Source organism: Callorhinus ursinus, unplaced genomic scaffold (genome assembly GCF_003265705.2).
Source record: "Callorhinus ursinus isolate GAN/ISIS: 27379988/994484 unplaced genomic scaffold, GSC_fseal_2.0 scaffold44, whole genome shotgun sequence".
Lineage (NCBI taxonomy): Eukaryota > Metazoa > Chordata > Mammalia > Carnivora > Otariidae > Callorhinus > Callorhinus ursinus.
In genome coordinates this window covers 6,067,444-6,090,334 of record NW_027397106.1, presented here as the reverse complement: position 1 = coordinate 6,090,334, position 22,891 = coordinate 6,067,444, and the positions used below count along the sequence as shown (strand labels likewise).

Here is a 22,891-nt window from a genome sequence, read left to right as displayed (position 1 = left end):
GGATTGGAACTTAGTTTACTATAGAAGCCCGCATGTTCTATGATGCCCACTTATTCCCTAGGCATCACCTTTTCAGAACTACCCATGTTTTAACTACCCATGGACTGCACTCATTTTTCTATCCTGAGCCTTTGCGTGCATTTTTATGCAAACTAAATATGTGTCAGAAACACATTTCCAAGAGCAAAACTTTCTTAAAACTTTCTTAAAAAGTTTTGTCAAATTCGCTCAATGTACTATAATTATTGACCCTCATTAAATCACAGTTTGAGCTGCCATTGCATTAATTACAGTATGCATTCTGTCGTCATATCCATGTTCTTCAATGGACAATATTAAGAACAGGGACCATATTTTAATCATCTTTTTGTTTTAAGTGGTTGACACAAAACCCAGGTCATAATAGAAAGCAAAACTGTACTGGATAATAGTGATATGAAAAGAGAACAAATGCAATCAGAAAATTCCTTGGGGGATAATAGACCTTTGGCTCCTGTGCTTTTTTCGTATTATTTCTAGGGAAAGGCCTTTGTAACTGGACTTGGGGAACTACAGCACCATCACAGAGTTTATCCTCCTTGGGCTCTCTGCCGACCCGCTCATCCAGGCTGCACTGTTTGCGCTCTTCCTGCGGATTTACCTGCTGACCATCGTGGGGAACCTGATGCTGCTGCTGGTGATCAGGGCTGATTTCCACCTCCACACCCCCATGTACTTCTTCCTGAGTCACCTCTCTTTTGTTGATATCTGCTTCTCTTCGGTCACTGTGCCCAAGATGCTGGAGAACCTTCTGTCTCAAAAGAAAACAGTATCAGTGGAGGGCTTCCTCACTCAAGTCTTCTTTGTGTTTGTTGCTGCAGGAACAGAAGCCTGTCTGCTCTCAGTCATGGCCTATGACCGCTATGCTGCCATCTGCCACCCCCTGCTCTATGGACAGATCATGAGTAAACAACTGTATATGTATGGGGCTCATGGGGACTGGGCTTTCTGGATGCATTCATCAACATCTTCCTAGCTGTGAAGATGGTCTTCTGCAAGACCCAAATCAGCCCCCACTACAGCTGTGAAATGCCCTCTCTCCTATCACTGTCCTGTTCTGATATCTCCAGAAACCTCATTGCCTTGCTCTGCTCCACTCTTCTGCATGGGCTGGGAACCTTTTGGTCTTCTTATCCTATGCCCATATTATCGCCACCATCCTGAGCATAAACTCCACTTCAGGAAGAAGCAAGGCCTTCTCCACCTGCTCCTCCCACCTCACCGCAGTGACCTTTTACTATGGTTCAGGTTTGCTCCGCCATCTCATGCCAAATTCAGAATCCCCCCCTCGAGTTGATCTTTTCTGTGCAGTATACTATAGTCACTCCCATGCTGAATGCTCTCATCTATAGCCTGAAGAACAAGGAGGTGAAGGCAGCTCTGACAAGAACTTTAGAAAAGTATTTGTAACATATCAGGTGCTGAAATGAAAACAGAAGATGGTGGAGAGGGGCGCCTGGGTGGCTCAGTTGGTTAAGCAACTACCTTCGGCTCAGGTCATGATGCTGGAGTCCCAGGATCAAGTCCCACATCGGGCTCCCTGCTCGGCAGGGAGTCTGCTTCTCCCTCTGACCCTCTTCCCTCTCATGCTCTCTATCTCTCATTCTCTCTCTCTCAAATAAATAAATAAAATCTTTAAAAAAAAAAAAGATGGTGGAGAACTGGAATAAATCTGCATGCAAAAGGACATTAAGTGAGTTTACAATAGTAAGGTGTACTTACACTGTCAGATGCTGCAAACTAAATTAGAAGTCCATTAGAAAATGACAGAAAGTAATTATAGGAAGGATAATTTAATTCCTTTTCAAGGCAAACAAATTATGAAATCACCACCTTAATCTAGAAAGTTTTGTTATGAACATATTGGTTCATTTTTCTCATTCCAGAACATTAACCTTAGGCTTTCATTTAGTAAAATCATTAGTTTCACTAATCTATCATTGTTTTTTATTGACTTTTGGGAATACACATTTGAGAAGAATGTATGGCCCTGGATCTATAAGAGAGAAAAGTCATAGATAAGGGTAAACGGCAAGAAAGTTAAAGAATTCCAACTGGGTGGCCATAGAAAACAGGCATGGAAAGCTGAAAGTTCTGTAGGGAAACAATAAACATATTGAGGCAGTGCTCAGACTCATAAAATTTCCAAGAACTTTTCTGTATGTGTAGGGTGGTGGCCAGATCTCCAGTGTGAGAGGCTGTAAGGAGGCTCTGGGTCTCTAGAAACCTCATTTCTTACATAGTCTTCACTCAGACTTGTATTTTCTACAATTAGCTAATCTTACCCCTGTTCTTTTTCTTATGGAGTGCAGGCTATGAGCTCTAGACAAATAATCTTGTTTTGATCTCATCACAAGTGAATCCTAAACCATCCTTGCCTCTCATCTTTCAGCTGTGAAACAACTGGTCACTGTTTAGGAGCCAGTGGTTTGCTGGCTTTAAGGCACTGCATCACTCCCACATAATTCACTTTTACCTATAAAACATAAACCCATTCTCACAATGCTTCTGATTTATTTAATCCATATTTTACTATTATCTAATTCACTGTACTTAAGTAACAAGAGGCAAAACTAAGTACAAACTATTCACTTAATTCACGTAATATTAGCTTGCTCTTTTGGGGTGCCTGGTGGCTCAGTCAGTTGAGTGTCCCAACTCTTGATTTCTGCTCAGGTCATGATCTCAGGGTCGTGAGATTGAATCCTGCATTGGGCTCCATGCTTGGCATGGAGCCTGCTTAAGATTCTCTCTCCCCCTGCCTCCCTCTCCCTCTCCCCCCATCACATGTGCATCTCTCTCTTTCTCTCTCTCTCCCTCTCTCTTAAAAAAAAATTAGCTTGCACTTTTCTCAAGCTTCTTTTGCAAACTCACTTTATTCCAGTTGTCATTATAAAGGCTTTTCATCCTCTTCTGGCCATTGATAACTCACAGTAACGGCCTCTTCGCATTTGATACTCCAGAAAACTCTAAATGCATTATCCCCCTCCACAAACAACAGGATATTCAAGGCCTTCTTTGGATTCTGTGACCTAAGGTGAAGCACAAGCAAACTCTCCAATGTCAAGCTTCCTATGCTGAGGGGGTGTGAAAGGTACTGCACCTGGGATGAAGGCTGGTTGTAGTCAGTGCACAGATGTCACAGAATGACAGTGATTGAGAGAAAGATCCCAAGAGACTCAGTTAAATTCCCTTTAGAATAAGTAAAAGACATGAAATCATAACTGCATGAAGACATCCCTCCAAATCTTAGAGGCTCAGCAGTTGCCCCTTTGGAGGGGCAATGCCCTTGAACTTGATGCCCACAGTGTTACTCTACTGCTTACCATACTGCCTGATCAGTGGAAAGGATCCTCTTCAGGCCTTAGAGAGACTCTTCTAACCATTCCCTCAAGGGTTTTTGTGCTCTTCTGGTCTGCTGAAATTCGAGGATATTGGCATATCCTGCATATTGGCCTTCCCAAGAGGCATAAATTACTGGTAACAGTCCTAGTATATACCTGAGTGTTTTTTGCTGAAAGATTGAATTTATGGGAAAATTCTTAATATTAATTTCCCAGGAACACCATTTCCTGAACAGACCTGAAGTCTCTTCCTATAAGACAGGTAACAAAAAAAGCAGCAAATATGCCAGAGCGGGAGGCTTGCAATGTGACAGTTCATGCTAAGTTTTTCAGTTTTACTCTACTTTCACCATGTTCTTTGCTTTTTTTACTTATAACTTTTGCAATCTATTCTATTACTTTTATCACTTTATCTTCATGAAAAATATCTCACTTATCAGGAAATGTACAAAATATGTACATTCCAGTGGGAGAGTGCTATTAGAAAGACAAATAAGTGCATGCATATAATAACTCATCAGAGGTTTATGTCAGGCTGCCAGTCAACCTATCTTAAACACAACACTCTATATAATACAATCTATAAATATCTGTTGCTTACATGAATAAATGAGTGAATAAATGAATGGATAAATGGAGATATGGGTGAATAGATGGATAGATAGATGAATAGATGACTGGATTGAGTGGTAGCCTGGATGATGGAGTCAATAAATGAAAAATTAGATTGATAATTAAGTAGTAGGCATAAGGATAAATGAGTGAATAGATGAATGAACATTGTGGTTTTTAGCACCCTTCCTGATGTGAATTAAAATGAGCTAGTTCGTGTGATCTGCTCCCTGTGGATCAGGGATCTGTAGGCACTGCTGAGTTACCAGATAAGTCTTTTTCTAACCCTTTATAGACACAAAAAGAGCTCCATACTCCCCTGAATTTTTTTAATTTAATTTTATTATATTATGTTAGTCACCATACAATACATCACCAGTTTTCCATGCAGTGATCCACGATTCATTGTTTTTGTACAACCCCCAGTGCTCCATACAGTACGTGCCCTCCTTAATACCCATCACCAGGCTAACCCATCCTCCCACCCCACCCCCCAAAACCCTCAGTTTGTTTCTCAGAGTCCATAGTCTCTCATGGTTCATCTCTCCTTCCGATTCCCCCCCTTCATTTTTCCTTCCTTCTCCTAGTGTCCTCCATGCCATTCCTTATGTTCCACAAATAAGTGAAACCATATGATAATTGACTTTATTTTCCTTCCCAGCCTCCTTCATGGTTGGCTTGTTTTTGAAAATGAAATTCAAGAGGCAGCTGAGGCGGCCGGACTTCTGGCGTTGCCCTCAAGGTGCTCCTTCTGCCGCTGGGGGTCGGGACGGCTATCTCCAGAGCTGCGCGGCGGGCCGATTTCCTTTAGAGGCCGCTCGGCGGAGGACTGGGGCGGGACCCCAGTCGCGCTGTGCACGCGCTGTGACTCCCGGGACCGACTCCTCTTCCTGAGACGCGGTGTTGCTCCCGGCGGGACGGGCGCCGGAGGGTGTGGGCCTCCCACAGGGGCTTCCTGGTCCTTGGGCACATTTTAGTCCTAGCTTCGAAGGTTCCACGGCCGGCCGGAGGTTCCTGCGCCCAAAGCGGGGTGGCAGGTACGGAGTTCAGCCGAAGAGGCCGAAATTTGGCGCCTGCCGCGGCCATGCTCCGCCCACAGCTTCCTTTGGCCGAGGAGGCGCCGGGCTTGGTGACCTTTGAGGATGTGGCTGTGTATTTCTCCCGGGAGGAGTGGGGGCTCCTTAATCTGACCCAGAGGAGCCTGTACCGTGATGTGATGCTAGAGAACTTTGCACTTATTGGCTCGCTGGGATTTGCACCTTCAAGGTCCCATGTGGTTGCCCAACTGGAGAGTGAAGAAGACCTCTGGATGCCCAACATGGTGGACTTGACACTGGGCAGCAGAGCAGAGGCCAGGAGGGGTCCTGGTTGTCCATGTAGACTGGAGGATGAGGAAGCCTCTCCAGAGCAGATCAAGAGCTACAAAGTCTACCTATCAGAGAAGCCCCTTCTGTGTGGGGAGTCTGGAAAGGACGTCCCTACCACCTTAGGCCTCCTCCAGCACCAGGCCACCCACAGCAAGGAGAAGCTACACAAGAGCACCAAGCCTGGGGAGGCCTTCCAACCCAGCTCCAATTGCCAGCAGCAGCAGGGCCGCCACACCACACAGAAGGCCTTCAAGTGCAGTGACTGTGGGAAAGCCTTCCTGAAGGCTTTTGCACTCCTCGACCATCTGATAACTCACCCCAAAGAGAGACCCTTTAGATGCCTGAAAGGTGGAAATGCCCCCAAGGACAAATCCACCCATGTTAATTACCAAAAAATTCACACTGGCGAAACATCCCATGTGTGTAATGAGTGTGGAAAGGTCTTCAGTTATCCATCTAAACTGAGGAAGCACCAGAAGGTTCACATGGGCATAAAACCTTTCAGGTGTGATGAGTGTGGCAAAACCTTCAACCGTAAAGATGCACTTGTTCTGCACCAGAGAATTCACACTGGAGAAAGGCCTTATGAGTGCAGTGAATGTGGGAAAGCCTTCAGTGTTCTGTCTACTCTCATTGGCAGCGGAAAGTTCACATTGGAGAAAGGCCCTATGAGTGCAGGGAATGTGGGAAGTTCTTTAAATACAACCATAGCTTCATTCTTCACCAGAGAGTTCACACTGGAGAAAGGCCTTATGAGTGCAAGCAATGTGGGAAAACTTATGTGACCCGCTCTGGCCTGTATCAGCACTGGAAAGTTCACACTGGAGAACGGCCCTATGAGTGCAGCCTGTGTGGGAAGACCTTTACCACCAGGTCCTACCGCAATCGGCACCAGCAGTTCCACACTGAAGAGAGAGCCTATGAATGTACAGAATGTGGGAAAGCCTTCAAACACAGTTCTACCCTCCTTCAGCACAAGAAAGTCCACACTGGAGAAAGGCCATAAAAAGACGGGATGTTGGAAACCCTGTAGCCAGGGCTGGGCACCTTGTTCAACATGAAAGCCCTCACTCCAGAAAGGAGATTGAGGAGAGTAGCCATTTGAAAGCTAAACCTAGCATACCCCAATATGTGCCCTGGGGTGGCAGGCGTGTAGGAAGCTTTCAGGAGCTAGGTTGCACTCCAACCGCCGAGGTTGTTGGCAGTGTTAAGTCACTGCTGGTTTCTGTGATAGAAGCCATCCCACTTCCTCCACCTGGCAGGTGCTCAAGATGTGCATCAGTCATCTCAACGTGCTCTGGAACAGCAGAACTCCTTAGTCCCCACTCTGTACAGGAAAGAATTATGAGTGGTAAACCCAGAATGGGCCTCATTCCCCCCCTCCAACTGGTTTAGGTATGTCTGTGACCAGGCTCTGGTCAAGAGTAGCTGAGCTGTGTCTACTGGGGGCTTCCAAAGAAAGTTAATCATTTCCATGGACACAGTTGACACTACACATGGTACCTGTTATGGATTTATCCACCCCTGGAACTGACTGTCTCACACATCCCTGGAATGTATGGTAATAAAAGCTTTATTGTTAAAGTCACTTTAAAAAAAAATGAAATTCAAGCTGGGGATATTCCTCAAGGAGAGGCGTACATAATCAGTCTTATTTGCCTCATCCTTCCCAGTCTTTTTATATTTTGTAAATCCTGATTAAGGACTTATCTTGTGCCTCACACTGCAGGGTGTGTTCAGAGTATCCAAAGTACCATTGAGCTCAATCCCTATCATTAAGGATTAACATTAGTTTAACTGAAGAAGAAAAGAAAAACACCTATTACTAAATATTTTGGATACTAACCCTTTATCAGATATGTCATTTACAAATATCTTCTCCCATTCAATATGCTGCCTTTTAGTTTTGTTGATTGTTCCCTTTGCTGTGCAGAAGCTTTTTATTTTGATGTAATCCCAATAGTTTATTTTTGCTTTTTTTTCCCTTGCCTCAGGGGATCCATCCAGAAAAATGTTGCTGTGGCTGATGTCAGAGAAATTACTGCCTGTGCTCTCTTCCAGGATTTTTATGGTTTCCTGTCTCACATTTAGGTCTTTCATGACATTTTGAATTTATTCTTGGGTATGAAAGAAAGTGGTCCAGTTTCTTTCTTTTGCATGTAGCTGACCAGTTATCCCAACACCATTTATTGAAGAGACTGTCTCTTTCCCACTGGATATTCTTTTCCTTGTTGAAGATTAATTGACCATATAATTGTGGGCTTATGTCTGGGTTCTGTTCCATTGATCTGTTTGTCTACTTTTGTGCCAGTTCCATTCTGATTTGATTACCACAGCTTTGTATTATAACGTGAAGTTTGGAATTCTGATGCCTCCAGCTTTGTCTTTCTTTTTCAAGATCGCTTTGACTAGTCAGAGTCTTCTGTGGTTCCATACAAATTTTAGGATTCTTTGTTCTAGTTCTATGAAAAAATGCTGTTGGTATTTTGATGGGGATTGCATTAAGTCTGTAAAATGCTTTGGGTAGTATAGACATTTTAACAATATGTTTTCTTCCAACCCATGAGCATGGAATGTCTTTCCATTACTTTGTATTGTCAATTTATTTCATCTGTGTTTTTTAGTTTTTAGAGTATAAGTCTTTTACATTTTTGGTTAGGTTTATTCTTAGGTATCTTATTATTTTGGGTGCAATTGTAATTGGAATTGTTTTCTTAATTTCTCTTTCTGTTGCTTCATTATTGGTTTATAGAAATGCAACAAATTGCTGTACTTTGATTTTGTATCCTGTGACTTTACTGAATTTGTTCATCAGTTCTAGCAGCTTTTTTGGTGGAGTCTTTAGGGTTTTCTATGTAGAGTATCATATAATCTGGAAATAGTCAAAATTTTACTTCTTCCTTGCTGATTTGGGTGCCTTTTACTTCTTTTTGTTGTCTGATTGATGTGGCTATTTTAATGACTTATTTTAATGGTTTCTTTTGATGAACAACTTAGTTCTGTTTTACCTTTATTATTTCTTAGCTCTATTTTTTAACTTTAAAAAGTATTTTATAGTTTCCTCCCTTACCTCAACTCCACATCACACACAGACACACACACAGAGATTTCAAAATTATCTCTAAGATTAAATGTTCCAAATATATGAAAGATAGCAAAGAGGAAAAAGATAAATGTAAATAATTAATTAGTAATGAACTATTACAAAGTCTTTAACTGAACGTGAAAGACAGACTGAGGAGAACAGGAAGGATTATAGTATCTTCTGCAGAAAATGAATTCTTGACCAGCTATCATAGAGCAAAATCAATGGCCTAGTTTGAAGGGATAAAAATTATTCAAGGGCCAAAGATGTCCATTGACAGATGAATGGATAAAGAAGATGTGGTATATATACACAATGGAATATTATGCAGCCATCAAAAGGAATGAGATCTTGCCGTTTGCAACGACGTGGATGGAACTGGAGGGTGTTATGCTGAGTGAAATAAGTCAATCAGAGAAAGACATGAGGCCATATGACCTCACTGATATGAGGAATTCTTAATCTCAGGAAACAAACTGAGTGTTGCTGGAGTGGTGGGGGGTGGGAGGGATGGGGTGGCTGGGTGATAGACATTGGGGAGGGTATGTGCTATGGTGAGCGCTGTGAATTGTGCAAGACTGTTGAATCACAGATCTGTACTTCTGAAACAAATAATGCAACATATGTTATGAAAAAAGAAAAAGAAGAAGATAGCAGGAGGGGAGAATGAAGGGGAGTAAGTCGGAGGTGGAGACGAACCATGAGAGACGATGGACTCTGAAAAACAAACCGATGGACTCTGAAAAACAAACTGAGGGTTCTTGAGGGGAGGAGGGTGGGGGGATGGGTTAGTCTGGTGATGGGTATTAAAGAGGGCACATTCTGCGTGGAGCACTGGGTGTTATGCACAAACAATGAATCATGGAACACTACATCAAGAACTAATGATGTAATGTTTGGTGATTAACATAACAATAAAAAATTTTTAAAAATTATTCAAGGGTCAGATCTGGAAAACTATGTAAATTTCTCTAGAGTTGTAAGAAAAGAGCAACAAATTGAAAGAGCACAGAAGGTTCAGAACTTGTACACCAGGCAGTCAGAAGAGGGAAGGGCATGGTTCAAGGGACTCCATTAGAAATATTAAACAACCGTAGCAATAATGAGCAGGTGAAGAAAAAGTTATGTGTACATAGAATAAGTAGAAAGCTTGGGTTGCCAGAGGAGGTGGTTGATACATTGTTTCTCTTTCTGTTTTCATCCAGAGTATTATCATCTTTAAATGGCCTTGGGAAATCACAGCACAATCACTGAGTTCCTCCTTCTTGGACTGCCTGCTGATCATCATACCCAGGCCCTAGTCTTTGTGCTTTTCCTAGTAATTTACCTCCTGACTCTGTCAGGGAACCTGTTGATGATCTTGGTTATCAGGGCCAATTCTTACCTCCACATGCCCATATACTTCTTCTTGAATCACCTCTCCTTCCTGGATCTCTGTTACTCCAGTCACTGTGCCCAAGATGCTAGAGAACCTCCTATCTGAAAAGAAACCCATCTCAGTGGAGGACTGTTTGACCCAGGCCTTCTTTGTGCTTGCCTCTGGGGGAACAGAGCTCTGCCTCCTTGCAGTGAGGTCTATGACTGCTGTGCTGCCATTTGCTACCCTCTACTCTATGGTCAGATGATGAGCAATGAGCTGTGTGTGGGACTGGCATGGGGATCTTGGGGTGTGGCCTTTTTGGATGCTGTCATCAATACCCTCTTAGCTTGGAATTTGGACTTCTGTGAGATTCAAGTCATCTCCAACTTCATTTGTGAGATTCCATCTCTGTTCCCTCTATCCTGTTCCAATCCTCTGTTAACTTTGCAGTCCTGCTCTGCTCTGCCCTCCTGCATGCCTTTGAGACCTTCCTTCTGATCTTCTCTTACACACATATTGTTGCCACCATCCTGAGGATCAGCTCCACCTCAGGCAGAAGCAAGGCCTTCTCCACCTGCTCCTCCCACTTCACAACACTAAGCTTATTTTGTGGCTCAGGTTTTCTTTACTATCTCATGCCAACCTCAGGTTCCCCATGGGAGTTGGTTTTTTCTATGCAGTTCAGTGTGGTCACTCCCCTAGTGAATCCCCTTGTCTACAGCCTAAAGAACAAAGAAGTAAAAACAGCTCTGAAAAACATGTTGCAGAAAAGTTTACAACATCTCAGGTAACAGAGAACAAGCAGAGGATGATTGGGAAGCAGGGTAGAATTATAACAAAATACCCAAATAATAGGCATTAAGAAAAATTCTTGTTTGCTCATCATGTCAGATATGACAAAATATCTTTTAAAACCTCCTTTGTTTGGGGTGCCTGGGTGGCTCAGTTGGTTAAGCGACTGCCTTCGGCTCAGGTCATGATCCTGGGGTCCCAGGATCGAGTCCCGTATTGGGCTCCCTGCTCAGCAGGGAGTCTGCTCCTCCCTCTGACCCTCCTCCCTCTCGTGCTCTCTATCTCTCATTCTCTCTCTCTCAAATAAATAAATAAAATCTTAAAAAAAAATAAAACCTCCTTTGTTTGGAAATCCACCAAAAAATAGCAAGGTATTTTCTTGTTTTGGTTCATATTTTATTTTTCTTAGAGGCAGAAAACATGCATCAGATAATTATTTTAATTCAAGTAATTTTTTATAGACATAGATTATTCCTTTTGTTTGCAAAGCATTAACAAAATGCTTAGCATGGGGGAAATTGTTTGTGTCCTGAATTCTTACATGGATTCCTGTGGGTATTAAACTGGGGATAAAGTTTTGCTACAAGGTAAAAAGCCAGGGTCTCTAAAGGAAGAAAGAAATAGACTTGAGACTTGTGGAAGGTGGGTTTAAGAGGAGCTCTGATTGAAGAGGGTCTTAGTGGCAAGGCAGATGCAACTGAAGGTGTCTGAGAAAGGAAATATGTTTGTTGAGCTAAAGTCCACGCTAGCAGACATCTTCCACAAGCCTTGTGAAACATTATCTGCTGTGTGGCAAACCGTAGAGAATTTCATTCATTCTGGGGTGGTATAGCAGCCTGCTTCTTTCTCCTTCTAGGTTTTACTGGTGGCTCAAAAACTTAAGTCTGGTAGAAAGTGATGGGGTTCAGAAAAGAAGTGCGTGGAGTAGGGAGAATCCTAGGTAGGAATTCCTGAGGGGGAAAAAAAGGATGGTCATGGAGAAGACTAATCAGAAAAGCTGCATAAACCATATACCAAAGCATCCTAGACATCTATAAAACCACTTGCTAAAGCATCCTAGAAATCCTAGAAATACAATACAAAGCCACACAGACACTGTACCCTACTCTACAATATCCTAAATGAAGGTAGATTTATTAAAAAAAAAAACTTTATTTAAATTAAATTTAATTAACATATAGTGTGTTATTAGTTTCTGAGGTAGAATTTAGTGATTCATCAGTTCCATACAATACCCAGTGCTCATTTCTTCAAGTGCTTAATGCTCATCACCCAGTTACCGGATCCCCCCACCCTCCTCCTCTCCAGCAACCCTCAGTTTGTTCCCTATAGTTAAGAGTCTCTTATGGTTTGCCTCCCTTCTCTATTTTTGTCTTATTTTATTTTTCCTTCCTTTCCCCTATGTTCATCTGTTTTGCTTCTTAAATTCCACATATGAGTGAAATCATATGGTAATTTTCTTTCTCTGACTTATTTCACTTAGCATAATACTCTCTAGTTCCATCCACATGGTTGCAAATGGCAAGATTTCATTTTTTTTGATGGCTGAGTAATATTCCATTGTGTGTGTGTGTGTGTGTGTGTGTGTGTGATATATATCACTTCTTCTTTATCCATTCGTCTGTCAATGGACATGTGGGCTCTTCCTTTATTCTGGCTATTGGGACATTGTTGTTATAAACATTGGGGTTCATGTGCCCCTTCAAATCACTGTTTGTATCTTTTGGATAAATACCTACTAGTGTCAAAGATTAGTTAACCATAGAGTTGAGTGTCCATTTCTGGGTTCTCTATTCTGTTCCATTGATCTATATGTCTGTTTTTGTGCCAGCACCATATTGTCTTGATGATTACAACTTTGTAATACAGCTTAAAGTCTGGAATTGTGATGCCTCCAGCTCTGATTTTCTTTTTCAATGTTCCTTTGGCTATTCAGGGTCCTCTCTGGTTCCATACAAATTTTAGGATTATTTGTTCCAGTTCTGTGAAAAATGTTGATGGTATTTTGATAGGGATTATATTGAATGTGTAGATTGCTTTGGGTAGCATAGCATTTCAACAATATTTGTTCTTCCAATCCATGAACATGGGGTGTTTTTCCATTTCTTTGTGTCTTCCTCAATTTTTTTCATAAGTATTCTATAGTTTTCAGTATATGGATCCTTTACCTCTTTGTTTAGGTTTATTCTTAGGTATCTTATGGGTTTTTGTGCAATTGTAAATGGGATCGATTCCTTGATTTCCCTTTCTGCTGCCTCATTGCTAGTGTATAGAAATGCCACTGACTTCTGTGTATTGATTTTATATCCTGACATTTTGCTGAATTCCTGTATCAGTTCATGTCACCTGCAAATAGTGAAAGTTTGACTTCTTCTTTGCTGATTTGGATGCCTTTTATTTCTTTTTGTTGTCTGATTACTGAGACTAGGAATTCAGTACTGTGTTGAACAACAGTGGTGATAGTGGACATACCTATTGTGTTCCTGACCTTAGAGGAAAAGCTCTGTTTTTCCTGTTGAGGGTGATATTAGCTGTGGGCTTTTTGTAGATAGCTTTTATGATACTAAGGTATGTTCCCTCTATCCCTAGACAGCAGAGAGTTTTTATCAAGAAAGCATGTTACATTCTATCAAATGCTTTTTCTGTATCTATTGAAAGGATCATATGGTTCTTATCCTTCCTTTTATTAATGTGGTGATTCACATTGATTGATTTGTGGATGTTGAACCACCCTTGCAGCCCAGGAATAACTCCCACTTGGTCGTGGTGAATAATCCTTTTAATGAACTGTTGGACACAATTAGCTAGTATCTTGATGAGAATTTTTGCATCCATGTTCATTAGGGATATTGGTCTGTAATTCTCCTTGTTGGTGGGGTCTTTCTCTGGTTTTGGGATCAAGGTATTGTTGGCCTCAAAGAAAGAGTGAAATATTCCTTCCTTGTCTATTTTTTTAAACAGTTTCAGGAGAATAGGTATTAATTCTTCTTTAAATGTTTGGTAGAATTCTCCTGGGAAGACATCCAGCCCTGGACTCTTGTTTGTTGGGAGATTTTTGATTACTGCTTCAATTTCCTTGCTGGTTATGGGTCTGTTCAGGTTTTCTATTTCTTCCTCTTTCAGTTTTGGTAGTTTATAAATTTCTAGGAATGCATCCATTTCTTCCAGATTGCCTAATTTGTTGGTATATAGTGGCTCATAATATGTTCTTATAATTGTTTGTATTTCCTTGGTGTTGGTTGTGATCTCTCCTCTTTCATTCATGATTTTATTTATTTGGGTCCTTTCTCTTTCTTTTTGATAAGTTTGGCTAGGGGGTTATCAATCTTATTAATTCTTTCAAAGAACCACCTCTTAGTTTTGTTGATCTGTTCTACTGGCTTTTTAATTTCTATATCATTGATTTCTGCTCTAATCTTTATTAATTCTCTCTTCCTATTTTATTTGCTGTTCTTTTTCCATCTCCTTTAGGTTTAAGGTTAGGTTATGTATTTGAGACTTTCCTTGTTTCTTGAGAAAGGCCTGTATTGCTATATACTTCCCTCTTAGGACCACCTTTACTGCATCCCAAGAGTTCTGAAATATCATGTTTTCATTTTCATTTGCTTCCATGCATTTTTTAAATTCTTCTTTAATTTCCTCATTGACCCATTCATTTTTTAGTAGGATCTTGAAGGTATATTTAATACTAAGTTTTGGGAATGACTCAATGGCCAAAAGGGAGAAGGATGAAGGGAGTCTTAGAGAAGCAAAAAAGAATGAAGAAGTTATTCCAACCCTAAGCTAAAGCTGATAATTCTACATTGGCTGCTGTGCTCCTGGGGCCCCACTGAGACAGGACCACTGAGGAGAGGAATCACAGTGATGCCAGGACTGCTGGAAAACTGCTGCACTACTCCTGCTATAATCAGAATGTGGCTGCAGTGTCCCCACCACTGCCTCCTCTGCCTCTTCCTCCTCCCCCTCCTCCTCTTATTCTCCTTGTCCTTCTCCTTCTTATTCATATACTTAAACAGACCACTGCCTCCAATTGGCTAAATGTAACCAGAAAGCTATTAGCAAGAGAATCTGGGAAATGTCCTATGCTTGGCTTTCAGCCCAAGAAATGTAAAATCAAGAATATAAGGGTGAATGTAGGGTTTGTAAATGTGACATTCCTGGGTCAAGAAAAGAAGGTTTCCAGACCTTGGAAACCTTGGTCTGTACATGCCTTGCAGAGCAATCAGTTGCTTAGCTTAAAGGATGGATCTCAGACATTCACTGCCCCTAGTGAATGCATAGAAATGTAGGCAAAGGACATATGTGACTTCTGTAACTCTATGCCAAGGCAAAATATTGTAATTTGGGGCTCGAACAGTCCTGTGAGGGTTTTTTTGTTAATTTTATTTTATTTTACTATGTATGTTAGTCACCATACAGTACATCATTTGTTTTTGATGTAGTGATCCATGATTCATTATTTTTGAATTACACCCAGTGCTCCTTGCAATACATGCCCTGCTTAATACCCATCATTGGGCTAACCCATCTCCCCACGCCCCCTCCCCTCTAAAAACCTCAGTTTGTTTCTCAGAGTCCATCGTCTCTCATGGTTCGTCTCCCCCTCCGATTCCCCCCCCCTTCGTTTTTCCCTTCCTTCTCCTAATGTCCTCCATGTTATTCCTTATGTTCCACAAATAAGTGAAACCATATGATAATTGACTTTCTCTGCTTGACTTATTTCACTTAGCATAATCTCCTCCAGTCCCATCCATGTTGATGTAAAAGTTGAGTATTCATCCTTTCTGATGGCTGAGTAATATTCCATTGTATATATGGACAACATCTTTATCCATTTGTCTGTTGAAGGGTATCTCGGCTCTTTCCACAGTTTGGCTATTGTGGACATTGCTGCTACAAACATTGGGATGCATAAGGCTTTCTTTTCACTACATCTGTGTCTTTGGAGTAGATACCCAGTAGTGCAATTGCTGGGTCACAGGGTAGCTCTATTTTTAATTTTCTGAGGCACCTCCACTCTGTTTTCCAAAGTGGCTGTACCAACTTGCATTCCCACCAACAGTGTAAGAGGGTTCCTCTTTCTCCACAACCTCTCCAACATTTGTCATTTCTTGCCCTGTCAATTTTTGCCATTCTAACTGGTGTGAGGTGGTATCTCAATGTGGTTTTGATTTGAATTTCCCTGATGGCTAATGATGATGAACACTTTTTCATGTGTCTGTTGGCCGTTTGTATGTCTTCTTTGGAGAAGTATCTGTTCATGTCTTCTGCCCATTTTTCGACTTGATTATTTGTTTTTTGGGTGTTGAGTTTGAGAAGTTCTTTATAGATCTTGGAAATCGGTGCTTTGTAGTGTCATTTGCAAATATCTTCTCCCATTCTGTGGGTTGCTTCTTGGTTTTATTGACTGTTTCCTTTGCTGTGCAAAAGCTTTTTATCTTGATGAAGTCCCAAATGTTCATTTTTGCTTTTGCTTCACTAGCCTTTGGAGATGTATCTTGAAAGAAGTTGCTGTGGCCAATGTCGAAGAGGTTACTGCCTATGTTCTCTAGGATTTTGATGGATTCCTGTCTCACGTTGAGATCTTTCATCCATTTTGAGTTTATCTTTGTGTATGGTGTTAAGAGAATGGTCAAGTTTCATTCTTTTGTAAATAGCTATCCAATTTTCCCAGCAACATTTTTTGAAGAGACTATCTTTTTTCCATTGCATATTTTTTCCTGCTTTGTCAAAGATTATTTGATCATAGAGTTAAGAGTCCATATCTGGGCTCTCTATTTGTTCCATTTGTCTATATGCCTGTTTTTTTGCCAGTACCATGCTGTCTTGGTGATCACAGCTTTGTAATATAGCTTGAAATCTGACAACGTGATGCCCCCAGCTTTGTTTTTCTTTTTCAACATTTCCTTGGCGATTCAGGGTCTTTTCTGATTCCATACAAATTTTAGGATTGTTTGTTCCAGCACTTTGAAAACTGTCATTGGAATTTTGATCGGGATGGCACTGAAGGTATAGATTGCTCTGGGTAGCACAGACATTTTAACAATATTTATTCTTCCAATCCATGAGCATGGAATGTTTTTCCATCTTTTTGTGTCTTCTTCAATTTCTTTCATGAGTGTTCTGTAGTTCCTAGAGTATAGATCCTTTACCTCTTGGTTAGGTTTATTCTGAGATATCTTATGGTTTTTGGTGCTACTGTAAATGGAATCCTTTCTCTAATTTCTCTTTTTACAGTTGCATTGTTAGTGCATAAGAAAGCAACTGATTTCTGTGCATTGATTTTGTATCCTGCCACATTACTGAATTGCTGTATGAGTTCTAGTAATTTAGGGGTGGAGTCTTTTGGGTTTTCCACATAAAGTATCATGTCATCTGCAAAGACAGAGAGCTTGACTTCTTCTTTGCCAATTTGAATACCTTTTATTTCTTTTTGTTGTCTGATTGCTGTTGCCGGGACTTCTAGTACTATGTTGAACAATAGTGGTGAGAGTGGGCATCCTTGTCGTGTTCCTGATCTTAAGGGAAATGTTCTCAGCTTTTCCCCATTGAGGATGATATTTGCTGTGGGTTTTTCATAGACGGATTTTATGAACTTGAGGAATATTCCCTCTATCCCTATACTCTGAAGAGTTTTAATCAGGAAAGGATGTTGTATTTTGTCAAATGCTTTTTCTGCATCAATTGAGAGGACCATATGGTTCTTCTCCCTCCTCTTATTAATATGTTCTATCACATTGATTGACTTGCGAATGTTGAACCACCCTTGCATCCCGGGGATAAATCCCACTTGGTCGTGGTGGATGATCCTTTTAATGTATTGTTGGATCCTATTAGCTAGGATTTTGTTGAGGATTTTGGAATCCATATTCATCAGGGATATCGGTCTGAAATTTCCTTTTTGTTGGGATCTTTGCCTGGTTTGGGGATTAAGGTAATGCTGGCCTCATAGAATGAGTTTGGAAGTTTGCCTTCTGTTTCTATTTTTTGAAACAGCTTCAGTAGCATAGGTATTATTTCTTCTTTGAATGTTTGGTAGAATTCCCCAGGGAATCCATCAGGCCCTGGACTCTTGTTTTTTGGGAGGTTTTTGATCACTGCTTCAATCTCATTTCTGGTTATTGGCCTGTTCAGGTTGTCAATTTCTTCCTGTTTCAGTCTTGGCAGCTTATACGTTTCTAGGATGGCATCCATTTCATCCAGAATTTCGTGTAAGTGATCGCAGTCTGTTCTTGCTTATTGGCATATAGTTGTTGATAATAATTTCTAATAATTGTTTCTATTTCCTTTGTGTTAGTCGTGATCTCTCCCCTTTCATTCATAATTTTATTAATTTGAGTCCATTCTCTCTTCTTTTGGATAAATCTGGCCACTGGTTTATCGATCTTATTAATTCTTTCAAAGAACAAGCTTCTAGTTTTGTTGATCTGATCTACTGTGTTTCTGGTTTCTAATTCATTGATCTCTGCTCCAATTTTAATTATTTCTCTTCTAATGCGTGGCTTAGGCATCGTTTGTTGCTTTTTCTCTAGTCCTTTAAGGTGTAGAGTTAGTTGGTGATTTTGGGATTTTTCTATTTTTTTGAGTGAGGATTGGATGGCTATGTATTTCCCCCTTAGGACCACCTTTGCAGTATCCCAGAGGTTTTGGACTGATGTGTTTTCGTTCTCATTGATTTCCATGAATTGTTTAAGTTCTTCTTTGATTTCCTGGTTGACCCAAACATTCTTGAGCAGAGTGGTCTTTAGCTTCCAAGTGTTTGAATTTCTGCCAAATTTTTTCTTGTGATTGAGTTCCAGTTTTAAAGTATTGTGGTCTGAGAATATGCAGGGAATAATCTCAATCTTTTGGTATCGGTTGAGACCTGATTTGTCACCCAATATGTGTTCTATTCTGAAGAAAGTTCCATGTGCACTCGAGAAGAATGAGTATTCTGTTGTTTTAGGGTGGAATGTTCTGTAAATATCTATGAGGTCCATCTGGTCCAGTGTGTCATTCAAAGCTCTTGTTTCTTTGTCGATTTTTCTGCTTAGATGATCTGCCTATTGCTAAGAGTGGAGTATTGAGGTCTCCTACAATTAACATATTGTTATCAATATGACTATTTGGTTAACAGTTGGCTTATGTAGATGGCTGCTCCCATGTTGGGGGCGTAGATAGGTATAATTGTTAGATCTTCTTGTTGGATAGACCCTTTAAGAATGATATAGTGTGGGCGCCTGGGTGGCTCAGTTGGTTAAGTGACTGCTTTCGGCTCAGGTCATGATCCTGTAGTCCCAGGATTGAGTCCCACGTCGGGCTCCCTGCTCAGTGGGGGCTCTGCTTCTCCCTCTGACCCCCTTCCCTCTCGTGCTCTCTGTCTCTCATTCTCTCTCTCTCAAATAAATAAATAAAATCTTTAAAAAAAAAAAAGAATGATATAGTGTCCTTCTGTGTCTCTAACTACAATATTTAGCTTGAAATCTAATTTGTCTGATATAAGAATTGCTACCCCAGCTTTCTTTTGTGGTCCGTTGGAATGGAAGATGGATCTTCATCCCTTCACTTTCAGTCTGGATGTATCTTTAGGTTCAAAATGAGTCTCTTGTAGACAGCATGTGGATGGGTCCTGTCTTTTTCTCCAATCTGCAACCCTGTGCTGTTTTATGGGAGCATTTAGGCCATTCATGTTGAGAGTGATTATTGAAAGATATGAATTTACTGTCATTATGTTGCCTGTGAAGTCCTTGTTTCTATAGATGGTCTCTATAAATTTCTGTTCTATATCACTCTTGGGGTATTTCTCCTTTTATAGAACCCCCCTTAATATTTCTTGCAGGGCCAACTTAGTGGTCACATATTCTTTCAGTTTCTGCCGGTCGTGGAAGCTCTGCATCTCTCCATCCATTCTAAATGACAGCCTTGCTGGATAAAGTATTCTTGGCTGCATGTTCTTCTCATTAATACCCTGAATATGTCTTGCCAGGCCTTTCTGGCTTGCCAGGTCTCTGTGGACAAGTCCACCTAAGGCTTTGTGCTTTAGTTTTTATTTGTTTGTGTGTTTACTAAAGGAAATTTGGCTAAAATAATTTTGCCTAATAACCACTCCACTAACAAAACATTTACTGAATCTCTATTGTTACCTAATTTCAGAATTTCATGTAAGATAGACCTGTCCCAGCTCTTTCCAATATTTTGCCCTATTTTATTTTTTATCATTAAATTTATCTTCGGTTTTCTTTTTTTTTAATTTAATTTAGCCAACATATAGTACATCTTTAGTTTCTAAACTAAGATGTAGAGTTCAGTTATTCATCAGTTGCATACAACACCCAGTGCTCATCATATCATGTGCCCTCCTTAATGCCTATCACCCAGTTACCCCCAATCCACCTCCCTTCCAGCAACCCTCAGCTTGTTTCCTATAGTTGAGGGTTTCTCATGGCTTGTCTCCCTCTCTTCCCATTCAGTTTTCCCTCCCTCCCCCTATGATCCTCTGCATTGTTTCTTATATTCCACATATGAGTGAAATCATATGATAATTGTCTTTCTCTGATTGACTTATTTCACTCAGCATAATACCCTCCAGTTCCATCTACATCAATGTAAATGGTAAGATTTCATCCTTTCTGATGGCTGAGTAATATTTCATTGTGTATATATATATATATATATATATATATATATATATATATATACCACATCTTCTTTATCCATTCATCTGTTGGTGGACATTTTGGCTCTTTCCAAAGTTTGGCTATTGTGGACATTGCTGCTATAAACATTGGGGTGCAGGTGCCCCTTCGGGTCAAGAAATGGACAGAAGACATGAACAGACATTTCTCCAAAGAAGACATACAAATGGCAACAGTCACATGAAAAAAAAATGCTCCACATCACTTGGCATCAGGGAAGTACAAATCAAAACCACAATGAGATACCACCTCACACCAATCAAAATGGCTAAAATTAACAAGACAGGAAACTACAAATGTTGTCAAACATGCAGAGAAAGGGGAAATGTCTTACACTGTTCATGGGAATGGAAGCTGCTACAACCACTCTGGAAAACAGTATGGAGTTGTCTTAAGAAGTGAAAAATAGAGCTACCCTACAACCCAGAAATTATACTACTCGGTATTTACCCCAAAGATACAAATGTATTTTGCCCTATTTTAGACCTCTTTTCTACTTTGTAAATTTCAGAAGTTTTCAGCCAACCTGCTTTTCTCATTTAACGGCATTTTAAAAGGTGTATTTATCAAATATTAAATCCTTAGTATTTGATTGATTAAAGTTACAATCTGTGAGGGCACAACTTCTTTTAGGTATTTGTCTCATGTTTGCATATATTTTTGCAATACATGAATTTCTGAAGCAAGTCAATATCTATTTTTCTTCATATTAAAGACAACAAGACTGGGTGCCTGAGTGGCTCAGTCATTAAGCATCTGCCTTCGGCTCAGGTCATGATCCTGGGGTCCTGGGATTGAGCCCCACATCACGCTCCCTGCTTGGCGGGAAACCTGCTTCTCCCTCTCCCACTCCCCCTGCTTGTGTTCCCTCTCTCACTGTGTCTCTCTCTGTCAAATAAATATATACAATCTTAAAAAAAAAAAAAGACAACAAGACTGAAAATATTCCATGGAAACTGCTATGTAGCTTAAATTATTTTCACTTTACTTTTGACTATGTTGAAATCATAAAGTATTAATGCTTCATGTAAAATACTAACATTTTTTCTTTAAATATTTTTTAATTAGAAATTATTAAAATACAGAGAAATGGTTCTACTACACAGTGAAGATCACTATTAACATTTAGATATATCTCAGTCCAAATTTCTGTGAAAAATGTCTTTATGGTACATTCTTATACAGAGCCATAATTATAATTTATAAGCAATTTTATTTCTGTCATTTTGCCTAACATAAATTAAACATTTTTCATTTCCAAAAATATTTTAGTCTCTATTTTATTTTATAAAGAACAAAAAAAGCCATAATTTATTTAACAATACCCCCACTATTGAACATTTCATTTATCTAGCAACTGTTCCAAAGAGTTTTCCCCTCTTCCTCCCTGCCTTTTTCCATGTGTTTCTCCTTTCTTTCCTTCTTGCCTTTTTATTTTTTCCTGATTTAGGAAATCAGAAACAAAGGATTGAATTATTCTTAATTCCTTGTTCATAATGCACTGTCATAATCAGTGCACACATATACTACTTTATTTCATTTATTTTCTTTTTGTTAGGTTGTTCATTTGTTTCTAGAAGTATTACAAACCATGTCCCCCCCTCCTAACCTAATAGCTTAAACTTATTCATAATTAAATTTACCTTTGATTTCCTCCGTAATCCTATCATCTGAGAGTTTATACATCACCTTAAATTTAGTGTTTATGAATTTCCTTTAAAAGTTTATAAACTTCCTTTCATTTTATTATTGTCTTTGTTATCAAAACAGACTATGCTTACAAGTTTACATTAATATTACCTTCAAATATCTTTGAAAATCACTCAATTGTTTTTAGTGATTACTTGTGTAAATCCCAGATATGTCTAAATCCAAGTATTTACATACCAGAAAAGAAAAAGAAACACCCATCCAGCTCTTTATTATCCTTTGAATTCAGGAACAGATCTTGATGTGGTATGCGCCCTGCTTGCTTATATAATGTCCAGAGAAGTGGCACAGCCTTCTAACAGAACACTAGATTTTGCTTCCTGAGTCTCCCCTCTCTTTGTTTTGTATCTACAGCTCCTTTTCTGTCTATAAGAATATATATATCACAAACCTTAAATTCAATTTCCCCATTTGAGGCTATTTAGCCTAGTAAAAAAAAAAGCAGTTTTTAAGGTCTTATGATATAAATTTTAATCCTGACTCCACCACTTAATAACTTTATAAACTTGGACCAGATATTCCACTGTGCCTCAGTTTCCTCATCTGGGATAAATGAGGGTAATAAAAGTTCCAGCTCATAGAGTTATAGTGAGGAATTAGTTATCATACCTAAAATGTGTGGGACAAAACCTGGAATTTGGTATGTAATTAATAAACCTTCATTATTATTTTTGCTCTGGTCTCATTCTCTTCTAAAACTTTGAAAACATACCAGTTTTTAGCATTAATGCACATCTAAATCTTCAATCTGGCCAATGCTCCCACTGTTCCTTATAGACAACAATACACTGTAAGTCTAAAATCCAATGGGTATTTTGTATTTCTAATCATTCAGAATCAAACTGCTGTATTTGTCACTGTTGATTGCTCAGTCCTTCACCATCTCTTCCTTGGCTTTCATGACCTGC

General features: G+C 39.9%; 1 protein-coding gene and 2 pseudogenes across 1 annotated transcript; all 3 read left to right on the top strand.

The window, feature by feature from the left end:
- The first annotated feature begins 541 nt into the window (after positions 1-541).
- Positions 542-1,449, top strand: LOC112832696 (olfactory receptor 8S1-like; annotated as a pseudogene).
- Positions 1,450-4,715: 3,266 nt separating this feature from the next.
- Positions 4,716-6,891, top strand: LOC112832198 (uncharacterized). Its single transcript, XM_073882066.1, is given in 2 exon segments — positions 4,716-5,995; positions 5,998-6,891. Coding segments are annotated over 2 exon segments (1,287 nt in total). The 5' UTR covers positions 4,716-5,079; the 3' UTR covers positions 6,369-6,891.
- A 2,778-nt stretch (positions 6,892-9,669) lies between these two features.
- LOC112832694 (olfactory receptor 8S1-like) lies at positions 9,670-10,598 on the top strand (annotated as a pseudogene).
- The last annotated feature ends 12,293 nt before the right edge of the window (positions 10,599-22,891 follow it).